The 13,878-nt window shown below is 35.6% G+C and overlaps 3 protein-coding genes across 10 annotated transcripts in view; 1 reads left to right on the plus strand and 2 right to left on the minus strand.

The window, feature by feature from the left end:
- LOC111468902 (histone-lysine N-methyltransferase ASHH3) overlaps positions 1-669 on the minus strand; it is a 12,338-nt gene extending 11,669 nt beyond the window's left edge. For 4 of the 6 annotated variants that reach the window (XM_023114045.1, XM_023114044.1, XM_023114043.1 and 1 more), the window contains exon 1: positions 516-645. The gene's annotated coding sequence lies outside the window, so the exon portion shown is untranslated. Of the gene's footprint in view, positions 1-515 lie in introns of all 6 variants that reach the window. The other 2 variants (XM_023114046.1, XM_023114048.1) reach the window with 2 other exon arrangements.
- Positions 670-1,572: 903 nt separating this feature from the next.
- On the plus strand, positions 1,573-4,512 carry LOC111468903 (WAT1-related protein At1g25270-like). The gene is made up of 7 exons (XM_023114050.1): positions 1,573-1,787; positions 1,881-1,943; positions 2,050-2,166; positions 3,114-3,369; positions 3,573-3,731; positions 3,824-3,975; positions 4,057-4,512. Exons 1-7 carry the CDS (start codon positions 1,642-1,644, stop codon positions 4,223-4,225), a joined length of 1,062 nt encoding a protein of 353 aa, XP_022969818.1. The 5' UTR covers positions 1,573-1,641; the 3' UTR covers positions 4,226-4,512.
- A 34-nt stretch (positions 4,513-4,546) lies between these two features.
- Positions 4,547-13,878, minus strand: part of LOC111468896 (nuclear pore complex protein NUP160) — a 31,772-nt gene continuing 22,440 nt past the window's right edge. The window contains exons 15-28 of one of the 3 annotated variants that reach the window (XR_002714795.1): positions 13,634-13,821; positions 13,224-13,300; positions 12,780-13,123; positions 9,119-9,187; positions 8,679-8,997; positions 8,350-8,478; positions 8,077-8,185; positions 7,918-7,989; positions 7,653-7,788; positions 7,178-7,285; positions 5,876-6,016; positions 5,282-5,455; positions 5,024-5,196; positions 4,547-4,902 (exon numbers count right to left, since the gene is read on the minus strand). Coding sequence is in view for 1 of the 3 variants with exons in the window: in XM_023114038.1 (XP_022969806.1) it covers positions 5,155-5,196; positions 5,282-5,455; positions 5,876-6,016; positions 7,178-7,285; positions 7,653-7,788; positions 7,918-7,989; positions 8,077-8,200; positions 8,350-8,478; positions 8,679-8,997; positions 9,119-9,187; positions 12,780-13,123; positions 13,224-13,300; positions 13,634-13,821 (1,923 nt within the window). In the remaining 2 variants the exon portion in view is untranslated. Of the gene's footprint in view, positions 4,903-4,960; positions 5,197-5,281; positions 5,456-5,875; positions 6,017-7,177; positions 7,286-7,652; positions 7,789-7,917; positions 7,990-8,076; positions 8,201-8,349; positions 8,479-8,678; positions 8,998-9,118; positions 9,188-12,779; positions 13,124-13,223; positions 13,301-13,633; positions 13,822-13,878 lie in introns of those variants that run through there. The other 2 variants (XR_002714794.1, XM_023114038.1) reach the window with 2 other exon arrangements.

Consider the following 13,878-nt stretch of genomic DNA (forward strand, 5'->3'; position numbering starts at 1 on the left):
AAAAAAAAAAAAAAAAAAAAAAAAAAAAAAAAAAAAAAAAAAAAAAAAAAAAAAAAAAAAAAAAAAAAAAAAAACAGTAAAGAACGATAATTGAACTGAAGGTCAATTCAGCGTTGTTGAAGCACAAGTTGGAGCCCAAGCCGACAGGATTAGACAAATAGGATGTAATACATAGTAAGAAAAAAAAATACAAAATCCTGAAGCAATGACATATCGCTGGTTTACACCAAAAAGACATGAAAAGTATCCGAATAAGCATGAACCAAATTAGAGAAGGAAGATAAAGTATGAAAAATCATGGCCATCTAAGAGATCTAGAGGGAAATGAAAATGAGAAAGCTAAAAGCGCCGTAATTGCAGCAGAAACAGGAGAGGTAGAGGGGGAACTACGAAAATGGCAGTCTCGTAGACAACGATAAGAGTGAAAAAGCAAAGGGATTGAGGGAAATGTTGATTAATTTCAGAATTTGAGGGTAGAGAGAAGAAGAAAAAGAGGAGAAAGTGGAAGAGAATACCTGGGTGGAGAGGTTGTGGCCATGGGAAGAAAATGAAAATGCAGAGATTTGAGCAGAAGAGAGAAATGAGTGAGGGAGCAGAGTTGGTCGGTGTATCGAAGAAGATGACGCAGGTCGCGGAAGAGTTGTCGACACACTATACGCTACTAGGGCTGCCCCAGGCCCAACTTCGTTCAATGTGTAAATTTCCCTATTTCTCCCTCCTCGTTTTCGTTTATATAACCTTGAACCGAGGTTAATCTCGTAAAACTAAATACCTTCCTTCCTCCCCCACTGATCCCGTTTTAATTAGGCTGATTTTATTTTTTATTTTTTAAAACTAAATCCCATTTTTTATTTTTTTCCTTAAATCTTTTATCTATTTTTTTTCTGATACCATCTACTGATAATATCTTGTATAATGCATTGGGAAGGTTATTGCTAATAGGTAAAAAATGTGGTTCGTGTACCTCATCAGTTGGTTTTTGTATCGGGTAGGAGTATGTGGATAACTTTCTATCATGGCAAAAGCTGGTTAGGGGCTATCATCTGAACACGAGAAAAGCTCAACTTATATTAAAAGTTGACTTGCATGGGACATAACCCTCGAAGAAGCCATTCACAAAGACGCCCTTATCGGAGTCAAATATGCAAATCATCATATGACTAATCAAATGAAATTGAGGGACTTTAATGATTAGTTATCCAAAACATGCAACATATAATGTTCCCACTAAAACTTCTTTCAACAATCATTTATGATCATTAGTGGTTAGTTACCTTAAACATATCGAATCCCTACTGACCAACTTGTTCGAGAAATCTCGTTACAAACCTAAGTACAATGGACTAAGTTATTAGTGGTATGAAAGTGATATCTATTTAGGCCTTGAACATGGAGGAAAGGTAGGGAAAATGGGCACAGCTTGAACACTTTACATGTCAGCCATTGGAAAAGCAGTGATATCACACATTTTTTCTTGGTAAGTGTTCAATGTTTGTGGTTCCATTCTTGGTCAATAAATACTCTCCCACACAACAGGACTTTGCACATAACACCATAATAATGGAGTCAGGGGTTGGATCATCAGGCACCACAATATGCACCAACGGCGCCTTCCATGCCACTGCCAAACCCGCCCTTCTGATGCTTCTGGTTCAGTCGGTGTTCGCAGGCGTCAACGTTCTCTACAAATTGGCTGTGAACGATGGAATGAATTTGATGATCATGATCGCTTTTCGTTTCGTGTTCGCTTCCCTTTTTATGCTTCCCCTTGCCTTCTTTTTCGAAAGGTTTTATCCTTTTGTTTTCTTTGAGTTTTCCCTTTAAAATAAGCAGAGATTTTTGTATCATTATGTATCGGTTCTAATTTAAATTTATGACAGGAATAAAAGGCCAAAGATGAGATGCTCGATACTCTTCTATGGATTTCTTTGTGGATTATTTGGGTAAGTAAGCTAAAGTAATAAAAATACTCAATTTTTCATGCAAATATTTTTTATTAAAATGAGTTAGGGAATAGAAATGAATAAGAAGTGCAATTTATTTGGACAGAGGAACGTTGAGTCAAAACTTATACGTAAAGAGTTTAGCGATGACATCAGCAACATTTGTTTCGGCTATGCAGAATCTCTCTCCAGCTATTACCTTCCTTCTCGCCCTCTCCTTCGGGTAACAATATCCACTATCTCTTATGCCCAACATAAACAAATAAACTTAAAATTTTGTTGTTTAGTTTGAATTAAGAGTATACACGAGTTAAGTGTTAGAATTCAATTAGTTATTCGAATCAATTAAATAGGCTTCATTATTCCATCCAATCCAACTTGAAGTTGAGTTGGATCGCCTCATTGTTTGTGTTGTGTAGATTATTGGGTCATTTGAGTTATATATTTGGTGGTTCTAAGCACTAAAACAACTACTATCAAAATTTCTTATGGTATTTTATTTCAAATTTTCATAAATGTACACTTTTTTTTTTTTTAATTTACAAAATTAGGTATGATAATTTAGAATTAAAATTTATACATAAAAAAGAAAAAAAAAAGATTTATGAGCATGTATGTATGATGATGTATCACAATCACTTTATTAAAAAAAAAAAATAATAAAAAGGATGACCATATGTTTACTTGGAAGTCCTTCTACTTTGGGGCAACCCATCAAAACCCTTTTTTGGAAAATCAAGAAAAACTTCAATTTGATTACCAGTGATGTAAAATTCACGAACCTTTTAACGTAGCAACTCAATTCAATTTTGAATATTGGAAAAAGAGGAGAAAAAAAAGTAGCTTTAGATACACAAGGTATTTGATCCACAGTCGAGATGGATGTCTAAAAGTAATGGAACACTCGAGAATAAGATGTCAAAATATAAAACAATATTATGTTTGATTATACTCGATAAGCTGATAAATTTCTTAAAATTCTACGAATTTTTATATTAATTAATCATTTCGTTAATGAATTTGATCTAAACATAAATTTGTTGCAATACTATTAAAATGGTATTTTTTATTACAATTTAGTAATTTTATTTTGAGATAAGATGAAAATTCAAAATATTTTAACAATTAATTAGTTAATTAATTAAGGTTAAGGTGTACGGACATGTGTAGGATGGAAAAGTTGGAGATGAGGAGCAAGGAAGGGGTGGCCAAGGTGGCAGGAACGTTACTGGGGATTGGTGGGGCCATGTTTCTTACTTTCTACAAAGGCGTCCAGATCAGCATTTGGTCAACCCACGTGGACCTTCTCCGTGGAGGACACTTGGCACATCTTCCTCAAAATCCTCACCACTCCCACAATTTTGTGCTTGGAAGTCTGCTGGCTCTCGCCAGCTGCCTCTCTTACTCTTTCTGGCTCATCCTTCAGGTTACCATTGCTGATGCTTCTTTATTCTAGTGTTTGTATATAATACGAACCAAAAATTGAATGTGAGTATAATTGAATTTGAGTATAGCGACGAAGCAGATAAGACATAAAATATTGACCTAAATGAAGAAAGATATACTTAGATTTTTTAGTCGACTACTATTGAATAGATCTTATATGTAAGATTTGATTTTTGGTGGCAGACAAAAATGACGAAAATATATCCATGCCAATACTCAAGCACGGCGTTGATGTGTGTGATGGGAGCAATTCAGGGGTTGGCAATATCAATTTGTGTGGAGAGAGATTGGAAGCAGTGGAAATTGGGTTGGAATATCAGACTTCTCACCGTCGCATTTGCTGTAATTTATTAATTTTTAGCCTTTTAAACTTTTAGATATGATCCTTTGGTTCACTTAATAATACGACATACATATAATGGATTTCGATGCAGGGGATCGTGGCGTCGGGAGCCATGGTGACGCTGATGGCGTGGTGCGTACGTATGAGAGGGCCATTGTATGTGTCTAGTTTCAGCCCTCTTATGCTTCTCCTGGTAGCTATTGCGGGATCCCTATGCCTCCAAGAAAGCTTGCACCTTGGCAGGTACCTTCAAAATTTTGCAATTTAATCATTTAGTCTTCTAAATACAACAATTATTAACGAAAATTTGGTTGAGCTTTATAGTGTGATTGGAGCAGTGCTGATTGTGTGTGGTTTATACATGGTGTTGTGGGGCAAAGGCAGAGAGATGAACAACATACTTCCATTGAAAGACGTTGAGGTTACCACTCCAAAGCCTCAAAATGAAAATCAAATTTCTGATATCAAGAACAACACAAGCATTACGACTTGAGTAAAGTTTTAATATATCATATACTATCATGTTTGAAGTTTTTATGCTTAAGGTTCTATCTTTTTTTAAGATGCTCTATTTTGATCACTAGAAACTTGTTTAGTATAAGCTGCTCATGTATGTGTTGCTAGCCACACATATCAAGTTTAATATAAAGTTTGGAAACAAAGATCACAGTGAGTTTAGTTAGTTTACATGATGATATCTGATCAAAACTTCTTTATGTCAAAATGATGATATTGGTTAATCTCAACGACTAAAGTATTCCTATGGCCATTGGGTTGAGCCGGCTGTAATGAGCATGATACCAAACATCCAAAATGTTAGAATACTCGCATTTCTTGCACAAAGCACTTGACAAAATCATGATCTAAAACGTCATTTAAGGTGCCATTCTGCCAAGTTTGCTACACGAACTCGAGCATATAGCCCATTTACACGCTTTTTCGTACCGCTGGCGGGAGCTTGATGAAATTTCTAGTCTATGATTACATCATTAACATGTTGTAAACAAATGAAAACATCAAATATTCAAGGCTACAAAAGTGACCGTGACCCAACGGCAGCTCCCAATCTGGGGTGTATCCATGGCATCTCTGGATGCTTAGTTGTCTGATTCACCAATCTTAGGAGCATTCTTGAACAGAAGATGGTGTGTCATCGACATAGATAATTGACTGACAAGACACCACAGCAGAGAAGGTTGAGAAAACAAAAAGGGACAATAAATAAATAAAGTAAAATTATATAAAAAAGTGAGATTCTTTCGGATGAGAAGAAAGTTGACGTGTAAAATACCAGATCTTCAAATAGTTCAGCAAAGAAGCATAAAACAGGTCCTAAGCTTACAAACTTGCTCCTTTGAACGAGTAAAAGTGACAGGTTCCTGTCTGGCATCATAGAAACGGCACGAAGTAGTCCAGAGTATATTAAGTGATGGTATATATAACATCATCTGCATCGACTTTAAGCTGAAAGGAATTTTTTATAAAAATGTCAGGCATATTGACAAGAGGGTTGTACTAGCAACGAGACAATCATTAAAACATAACATACCAGCTTCAGATGATTCATCAAAGCACCATGCAATAGGTTTCTCAGCTTCTCACAAGCATCTACCATGTGACCTGAGCGGATCAATTCATCTATTTTGCACCATAAGTTCTGAATGGCATTGTAGGGGAAACAAACAGAGGATGGTCTTTTTCTGTTAATTATGTCTGTGGGTGGCTGCAGAAAGTTGGAATAAGTTTCAGTATGTGGCCCAGAAAATCTAAAATTCAGTAGAAAATGTTCAAAATTGAAGAGAGATTTTTCTTATTCCTGAAAATGACCCAATAATGGGTACATATAATACAAGAGAAATTCCAACTAAGGAAATTAATTATAAAAGGAAAATATATCTAAAAAATAATTAAGAGATAAATGTACAAATCAACATAAGTGTTTCACGCAAGGTACAACGTTAAACAACTGTTCTTTGATGAGTTTTATCAAAGAATATTTCTCAACATGGAGCTCAAATAATAAGTGAAAGAGATTTCGTTAGCTCAATGGGACTTTCAATCATGCGGATAGATAAAAGAGATTCAATTTGTCAACTAAGTGGTCAATAGAATTTCAAGATATAAAAGCCAATACATAATTTACCATTGATGCAAATGATTCCATGCATTCAAGCAACAGATGTGTAGCCTCTGTATATCGCCCATAATCGACATATAAACGGAACAATGATGCTGGATTTGCTTCTTCACAAGTCATCCCCCATGTCTTTGCCCTTCGACCATCCTGTCATATATTTGTTCGATGAATTGTAGTACATCAGTATAGAAATTAAAATATCATATCCAGGTAAACTACTGAAAAATTATATCCAGAGCAAAATTGCATATGGTAGGTTAAACAATGAGACTAGAAGAAGCGCAATCATAATCTACTAGCTACAGAATTGTCCATCACAATATACAAATTGATATAGATGAGCATTCTTTCACTTCACAGAGAGAACTCTGCTGATTTGTTCCCACATATCAGAACCCCATAATAAGAGGAGTTTTGCTATGTAGTTCCAAGTTTCATCCATGCAAGGAAAGCATTTCAAAATGAGGCTGCAGAGAGGTCGTCATGTACAGATATGCAAACAAAATAGGGAGTAATAACGACATGAATTTCTCATAAATTCACTTGAACTTTGGAAAGAAATAAAATTATTGTATATTTTCTATCTGATAAATCAAATACAACAATTTTTTTTTATAGAGAAGAAAGACCATCAACCAATAAGAAAAATAAATATTACAAATATAAAAACTAAATATCGCGTAATACACATCTATCTAATAGTACGAAAATCTCCATGTTTGCAACTTTCCATTTGTTGTCTTTGTTAGAACTTAGGGAATCTCTCAAATCATATTTTCTTTGACTGCTTTTTTTTCTCAAGCTTGTAGGTACAAATTGTTCTCAGTTTTCAACTTGTGGTGGGTTTTCTCTTCAACAATGGCTAAGAACATGATTTTTTTTGGGTGCATGTTCTTACTTTTATACACTTATGAAGACTATAATTAGTAAAAGGGTATTTACATCTATGCCAATATAGAGCATGAAAAGAAAATCAAATACATAAAATTCTTCCAATTTTTTACAAGTTTCTCTATCCCATCGTTTTGATAGTCTCTCTCTACATGATATTAATTTGAATTGGAATGTTTTCATATTTCCTTTGTGTTCAGTTTTTGTCTTCTTTTGCTTTGTAATCAACTTCTCTTTTTGTTTCACTCTCGGAGTTATTTTTTAGTATTAGTCTCTTTTTGTACGGTAATCTTTCTCTAACGAGTACCAATTATCTCTCCTAGTGCTTTCAATACCAAGATGATAAAAGAAAACGCTAAAATTTCATCCAGTCAAAATGAATTAAATATAAAATCACTGACAAAAATAGGTAAAAACCTTAAACATCAGAACCAGCCAAAGAGGCAATTCCATCTGAGATTCCGTTCGAAGAAGTGTTTCAGCAACAATAATAGGCAATCTAGCGTTGAAACCTTTATATTTTTCCTGCAAATTGAAGATATGAATTATTAAGATAGAATTTAACGTTGATTCCATCTGAGATTCTATTCTACTTCGCTCTTGCGAAATAGAATTTAATAACAACTTGCTGGTAAAAAATTTCCTCCTAATTTACTATCTAAACATCATTTTCCTGTATTTTTCCTGTCTCGTAAAATTCAAAGTTGCTATTGAATCATACACCAAGGACCTTATATTTTTTTTTTTTTTTAACACGAAACAGTGTATATACCAGGCCAAATATTACCCGGAAGACCAATTAAGATTTAAAAAAAAAAAAAAAAAAAACAGATGACAGAAGTATCAGGGAATATCTTAAGCTGCATTCATGACATAATATGAAGGTACGTACAAGATAAAGTTCCAGAGTCTCCCAATGGCCATTTCCATTGAGATGCTGACTACTACGAAGCACATCAAGTGAACCATGAACGTCATTTTGCCCATTTGGGGATACCAATAGAAGACTACTTATTCTGGGATCATTCCTGAAGTCACACAAAAGCCCAAAATGAATTGGATACAAGTTAACAATTAAGTTTCTTACTTGTGGAACTAACAAGCAATAGGAAACGTTAACTGAAACGATTTGACTCATAAAATGATGTTTGACTTACCGAACCCCAGATGAACTTAATCTACTAGGACAGCATTTCAATGCCATGGCAGAGAAAACTCTTTCCAACTCCCTGAGTCAACAAAGTTCAAGATTTTCAATTCTCAGCAGAATCAATAGATTTATGTTGTAATGCAATTAGAGCATAAAAGATCAATACCTCTTTAATGCTGAATCTCTCCACAATTTTATAACAACAATAAATGCCATATCATAAAAATTGTTCTGGACCAGAAGATCAACCAACTCTGAAGGGGCCTCATGAATCCCTGACAAACGGCAGTCTGCAAAACATTTAAGTAAATGCAATCTACAAATAGGTGCTTTAGTATATTAGATAGATTTAAAAGCTAAAGTTTCTAAACGAAGTTTTTATAATAATTTCTCATCCTGCTTCAAGGAAAGCATAAAACAGAATAATACATATCCTTACCAGTGAATGGCCATTTGATATTTGCTAATGAAAGGAGATACTCTGATGAGGTTAGCACAAATTCATTTTCCAGTTGCTTCATATTAATATAAGAATTCCGCTTCTGAGGCTTGGTGTCATCTCTGGCAACTATTCCAAAAAAAGAAGCCATATTTTAAAACAAAACGGAAAAACAGAATGAATGGATAACTAGATAAATATTTTCAATTGACACAATGAAAAATAAATACCATTCAGATCCAGAAAAAAGAAAGAGAAAATTAGAAAATCTGGAAATGGAAAAATGCACTAGGGAAATAAAAGAATTCATCAAGTAAAGCATTACTTACACTGTTCATCAACAGTTCTTTTAGCTTTCTTACTTGGGTAGTGCTTACTCTGGATGGCATCTCTTTCAACCGGGGGTTCAATCCACGCAAAATCAGGATGAACAAGATGCAACGCATTGATAGCAGCAGAAAGGCCATTCAATCGTTCAAGCAGCAACGAGGAACTTAACTGGTTATCTCCTAGAGTTCCTTCCATTCTCAAACGAGCTGAATAAAGGTACATATAACTTGCTGCTTTTTGCCAATTATGTCGGCATATTTCAAAAGCATACAGTAATTTATACAAGCTTGGCTTTGATAAGAGATCAGAACGTTCAGCCTGCATTGTGATAAAGAAACCCTAGACATGAGTTGACAAGAAATAAAGCAACTTACTCAAGCTAATAAGATAAATAACATTGGCGACGAACATGTAAACTTCAAGCTTTACAGCTAAATACCTTCCATACAAGCTCCTGCTCTACCTTCTCAGCTAATCCAATGAATGGTAATTCACCACAACAAAGAATCTGTACAATTAACAGAAAGAGATTCATTTACGCAGAGAAGAATGAAGGCAAATTTTTTGTTACTTCAGGAACATAATAGAAGATAACTATAACTATTGAACTACTAGTTAGTAAATATTAAAGAAAGTATAAAAGATTGAAAGAGAATTATAGAAACTAATAAATACCAAAAAGAAAACACTAAAACAGCAGAAAACATTGTCATTTTGAGGAAATAGAGATCGTGTTCTTTATAGTCGATGCCCATGGTGGACCATTGGGTTACTATAGAACAATTTATGTTATTTGAAGGCTGCACATGGACATACCATATGATAATTTGTACTTGAATCACAATCATATGAAGATTAAGTGTTTCTTAGATGCTGATCGGACAAGATCCAAGGTAAACATAAGACCCACATCAAGATACCTTATCTTTGTTGGAGTTAATTTAGTTTCATGGAAGAGCAAGAATCAAATTGTGATCCCACCATCAAGTGCCAAATTAGAATACAACTCTATAGCACAATCTGTATGTGAAATAATGTGAGTGCCATAGCCTCTTAACTAACGCTTCAGTTTTGTAGTTCCAACTAACCTGAGGTGTAAAAACGAGCTTGCCCTTCATATTACATCCAATCAAATATTTTATGAACAAACTAAACATATTAAAATTGATTGTCACGTTCATGAGAAAATATAAGGTCTGGTATCTGCCAAATATGTGAGACTGAAGAGCAATGGGGGATATTTTATGAAAGCTTAAAATAAAGTTCAAATAGATTAACTACGTAACAAGTTGAGCTGATGAACATATATGCTTCAATGTGAGGGGGGAGTATTGAAGCAGTCAGCAGATCTTCCACACAACATTTCTTCCAAACCCAAACCATTCAGACGAGGGAGAAAATCTTAAACCACTAACATAAACACCTATTCAAACATTTATCAGATGTAAAACTGCACACCTAACAGGAAGAGATAATCCATTCACACTGTCACCAAAAGTTCTACATGGGCAAGAATAAGGAGAAACAAAACCATGTGTGTTTCTAAAGAAGAGAACATATTTTTTTTTCTTTTTAACGTAAAAGACCAACTTTCATTGAGAAAAAAAAATAAGAAGAAAGAATATAAGGGTATATAAAAAAACAAAGCCCACGAAAGAGAGCACGTGATCATAAGAATTTTGTCAAGAATTTTGTCCAGGCAATTCCAATCCACGTGATCATAAGCCTTTTCAAAATCAATTTTAAAGATGAGCTCTTCCTTGAGCCTCAATGATAGTTGAGGGAAGAACTTTTCTCAATCTATTATTTAGAACTTATTCTAGAATCTTGTAAACGCTTATGATGGATCTAAAATCATTTAGGTTCGTTGCCTTAGTTTTTTTTTTTAAGGATAAGACAAACAAAAGTTTCGTTCCAAGTATCACTATCCCCCTTGAAGAACTCCTTCAAAAACCTAACAAGGTCATCATTGGCAATATCCCAATTTTCCTCGAAGAAGACCATGGAAAACTGTTAGACCAGGAGACTTAATCCTGTCACACCCAAAGACAACATTTCTAATTTCATTCAAAGAAAAAGGGGCCACCAACTCCACATCCTCAAGATCAGAAACAGGACACCAATCAATATCTTCAACAAATGGCTTGGGAGACATGATTGGGTCATAGAGTTTGGTGAAAAATGATAGAATCTCCTCTTCCACTTCTCTTTCCCCTTTGACCTTCTCACCTCTTTCATTCTCAAGAGACCCAATGGAATTCTTGCTTTTTCTACCATTAGTCGTCCTGTAAAACAAAGTTGTGTGATAATCCCCCTCTTAAGCCGGTCTCACTTTGGACTTTTGCCTCCAGCTACAATTCTCTTTTCTAACCAATTTTGCAAACTCCACCAAGCTGACCTCATCCGTCCAAAGCTCTTCACCCATTGAGATCCCTTTTCCATTAGCCCTCCACACAAATCTGCCACCACAGCCAGCAACTCTTTAGGGCAGAGAAGGCATAACATCCAACACAGTCACTCAGTCTCCTGTTCGAGCCAACTTTCTGTTTTCTGTCAGAAGGTTCAAACACCAAGTGTGAATAGTATGGACCTAGAACTCCCCTTCACAAGATTGACTATCTATCAATGGCGCTCCTGTTGGCCTTTACAAATAGCCCCTGCCATGTTGCTACAAAACAGTTTTAAGGATGGAGCCTGCCAACACTTGCACTCTGTTTTCCTTGATATCTTACCATTGCACTCTGTTTTCCTCTCCACAACTATACCGACCTCAAAGTTAAAAACAACCTCATACTCCGCCAGAAAATCCCCTACCATAACCTTTTTATCTGACCAAATTTTTTCCCTTTCTTGCACTGGAGGGTACTTCCATGACTTAATCCTTGATATCTTTCCACTTGCACTCTGTTTTCCTCTCCACAATTAAACCTGCCTCAAAGTTAAAAACAACCTCATACTCCGCCAGCAAATCCCCCACCACACCTTTTTATCTGACCAAACTTTTTCCCTTTCTTGCACTGGAGGGGACTTCAATGACTTCATCTCTCCTACCTCCAATTTCCTTTTGGAGTCAGAGTTGGAAGAAACCCAGAGAACTCTCCCTTCAACTTTCCCCAAACATTACCCCCTCCCCTTGAGGGACGAATAAAGAAGCTCTTCTCAAAAAGGATCCCAAGAAAGAAGGCAGAATCAACCACATGCATTAGAAAGAACTTGAAAAAAGATAATCGCTGAATCTAGTTTCCTTCTCCAAAAACCAAAGGGGTTAATTGTCTTCAAGATCAAACCTAAACAGTCAATCACCCGAGTTGAAGTCCTAAAATCCAGTTCCAATCTCCCTTTCATACCCCCACTGTTCTCTTCTACCACTGATTTTCTTCCGCAACCACCCTTATGTTCATAACGCTTAATTTTAACCCTCTTCCTCCTTTCCCCAGTAAGCTCACATTTTTAGAGAGAAGGGAGAGGATTTTCTCTCTCTAAAAAACTGTCTTGACGCAAGAAGAGGACAAAGGTTTGGGAGAGACATAATTAAAGGTGCCGAAAACCTAAATGAAACATGGAAAACATAGTTGAATTATTCTTAAACACAACAGATCTGCACCGAGTACAATGAAAATGAAGGGAGAGCTCGACAAGAATCAGTTATTGTCAATTAATATTACGCAATGAAGGATAATTAGTTAAGCATAGCTACTGGCAGACATACTCATTCATAATTAGTTTGTTTTCAAAGAGACCTAAATAAATACAAGTTGTTGTAGACCTTCAGGTTGGGATCAAATTCTATTTGGTGGGCTTTTGATTCATGTGTTTAGCTATTTTAAATGCTGTCTTTCCTATGCAAGTTGTTGCTCATGCATAATTTTTCATTTCATCCATGGAAATTAGTTTCCTCTACAAGATAATAAAATAAAAAAAAGGAATTATAGGCTTTCATTTTAGTTACACCTACCAAAAATAATGTTTTTCTACACTATCACCATGGCAGATGAAGTCACCCGGCCGAGCAAGATAACATCTGAAATATGACTTCTTTGTTTTGATTTACTCAAGCCATAGTATCAATTATGCTTAAATAAAGGAAATAGGCAACGAACCTTAATGGCATCACATTCATAAAGAACGATTATGAAACGCCTTAAGCAGATATATTGGCTCTCCTCATCTGGATTTGAAATGATTGCACAATATGCATCATAGAATTGATGTAGATCTAAAGAAAACTTGAAGATATTTGCCCAAAGCCGTCCTTGGATAGAAATGGCAGATTCATTGGAAGGAAGTCTACCACAATTATCGTTTGGACTTGCAGCTTCTTCCACTAACTCAAGCGCAGCCAGAGCAAACTCAAAAGCTCCTTTGCTGATATTATACTGCTCAAACAATTGCATTGCCCATTGATAGTAATGGAACCTCCATGTGATACTAGATAAACAACCAGCTGAAAAAAAGTGGGGGTGGGACGGATGAATAAATACACAAGACCAAATAAACTGTTCCATAACAAGCTTTTAAAAGTATTTCACTTTCTCTGAACTTACTAAGCTCAAAAGAAGATAATCCCACTTCGGGAGGCAAACTCTGCAAAGCCTGGGAAGATCTGTTTCCAGACGAAGCTCTACATAGAACAATCACAAGGAAAGTGAGATCACCTTGTGAAATAAATGAATATACAAATTTCATAGTTTACAAAAAGGTAAGCAAATAAGAGTATATTGATTTTCTTTTCATTTTTTATTTACATTTTCAAGTTGAAATCAGTGGGATTAAATTCTATGGATCACAAATGAGGTTCTATACAACACATCGCTGGCTTGAAACAAAGAAGTACTCAACAATAAAATGGCAAACCATGTGATGCAATTCCTTGAGGAGGATAACAACCATGGGCACGTAATTGTGCAAGGAAATTAATTAAAACCAACATAGAATTCTTAGCTACATATAATACCTAAAGAAACTGCATATAGCTTCGTGAACTTTCCTCTCTTTCATCATTCCGTGCAACTTATAATGTGCCTGAGCAAGTTGACAACAACCAAGCAGGTGATGCATTATACACCATCCACCATCCACATCTTGCATACATTGTGACGTCTTCTCATTCTGTGATTGAGCCTTCACTACACTGAGCAGGTACTTTTTTTTTTTTTTTTGGGGGGGGGGGGGGGGGGGGGGGGGGGGGGGGGGGGGGGG

This window comes from Cucurbita maxima, unplaced genomic scaffold, assembly GCF_002738345.1.
Source record: "Cucurbita maxima cultivar Rimu unplaced genomic scaffold, Cmax_1.0 Cma_Scf00038, whole genome shotgun sequence".
Lineage (NCBI taxonomy): Eukaryota > Viridiplantae > Streptophyta > Magnoliopsida > Cucurbitales > Cucurbitaceae > Cucurbita > Cucurbita maxima.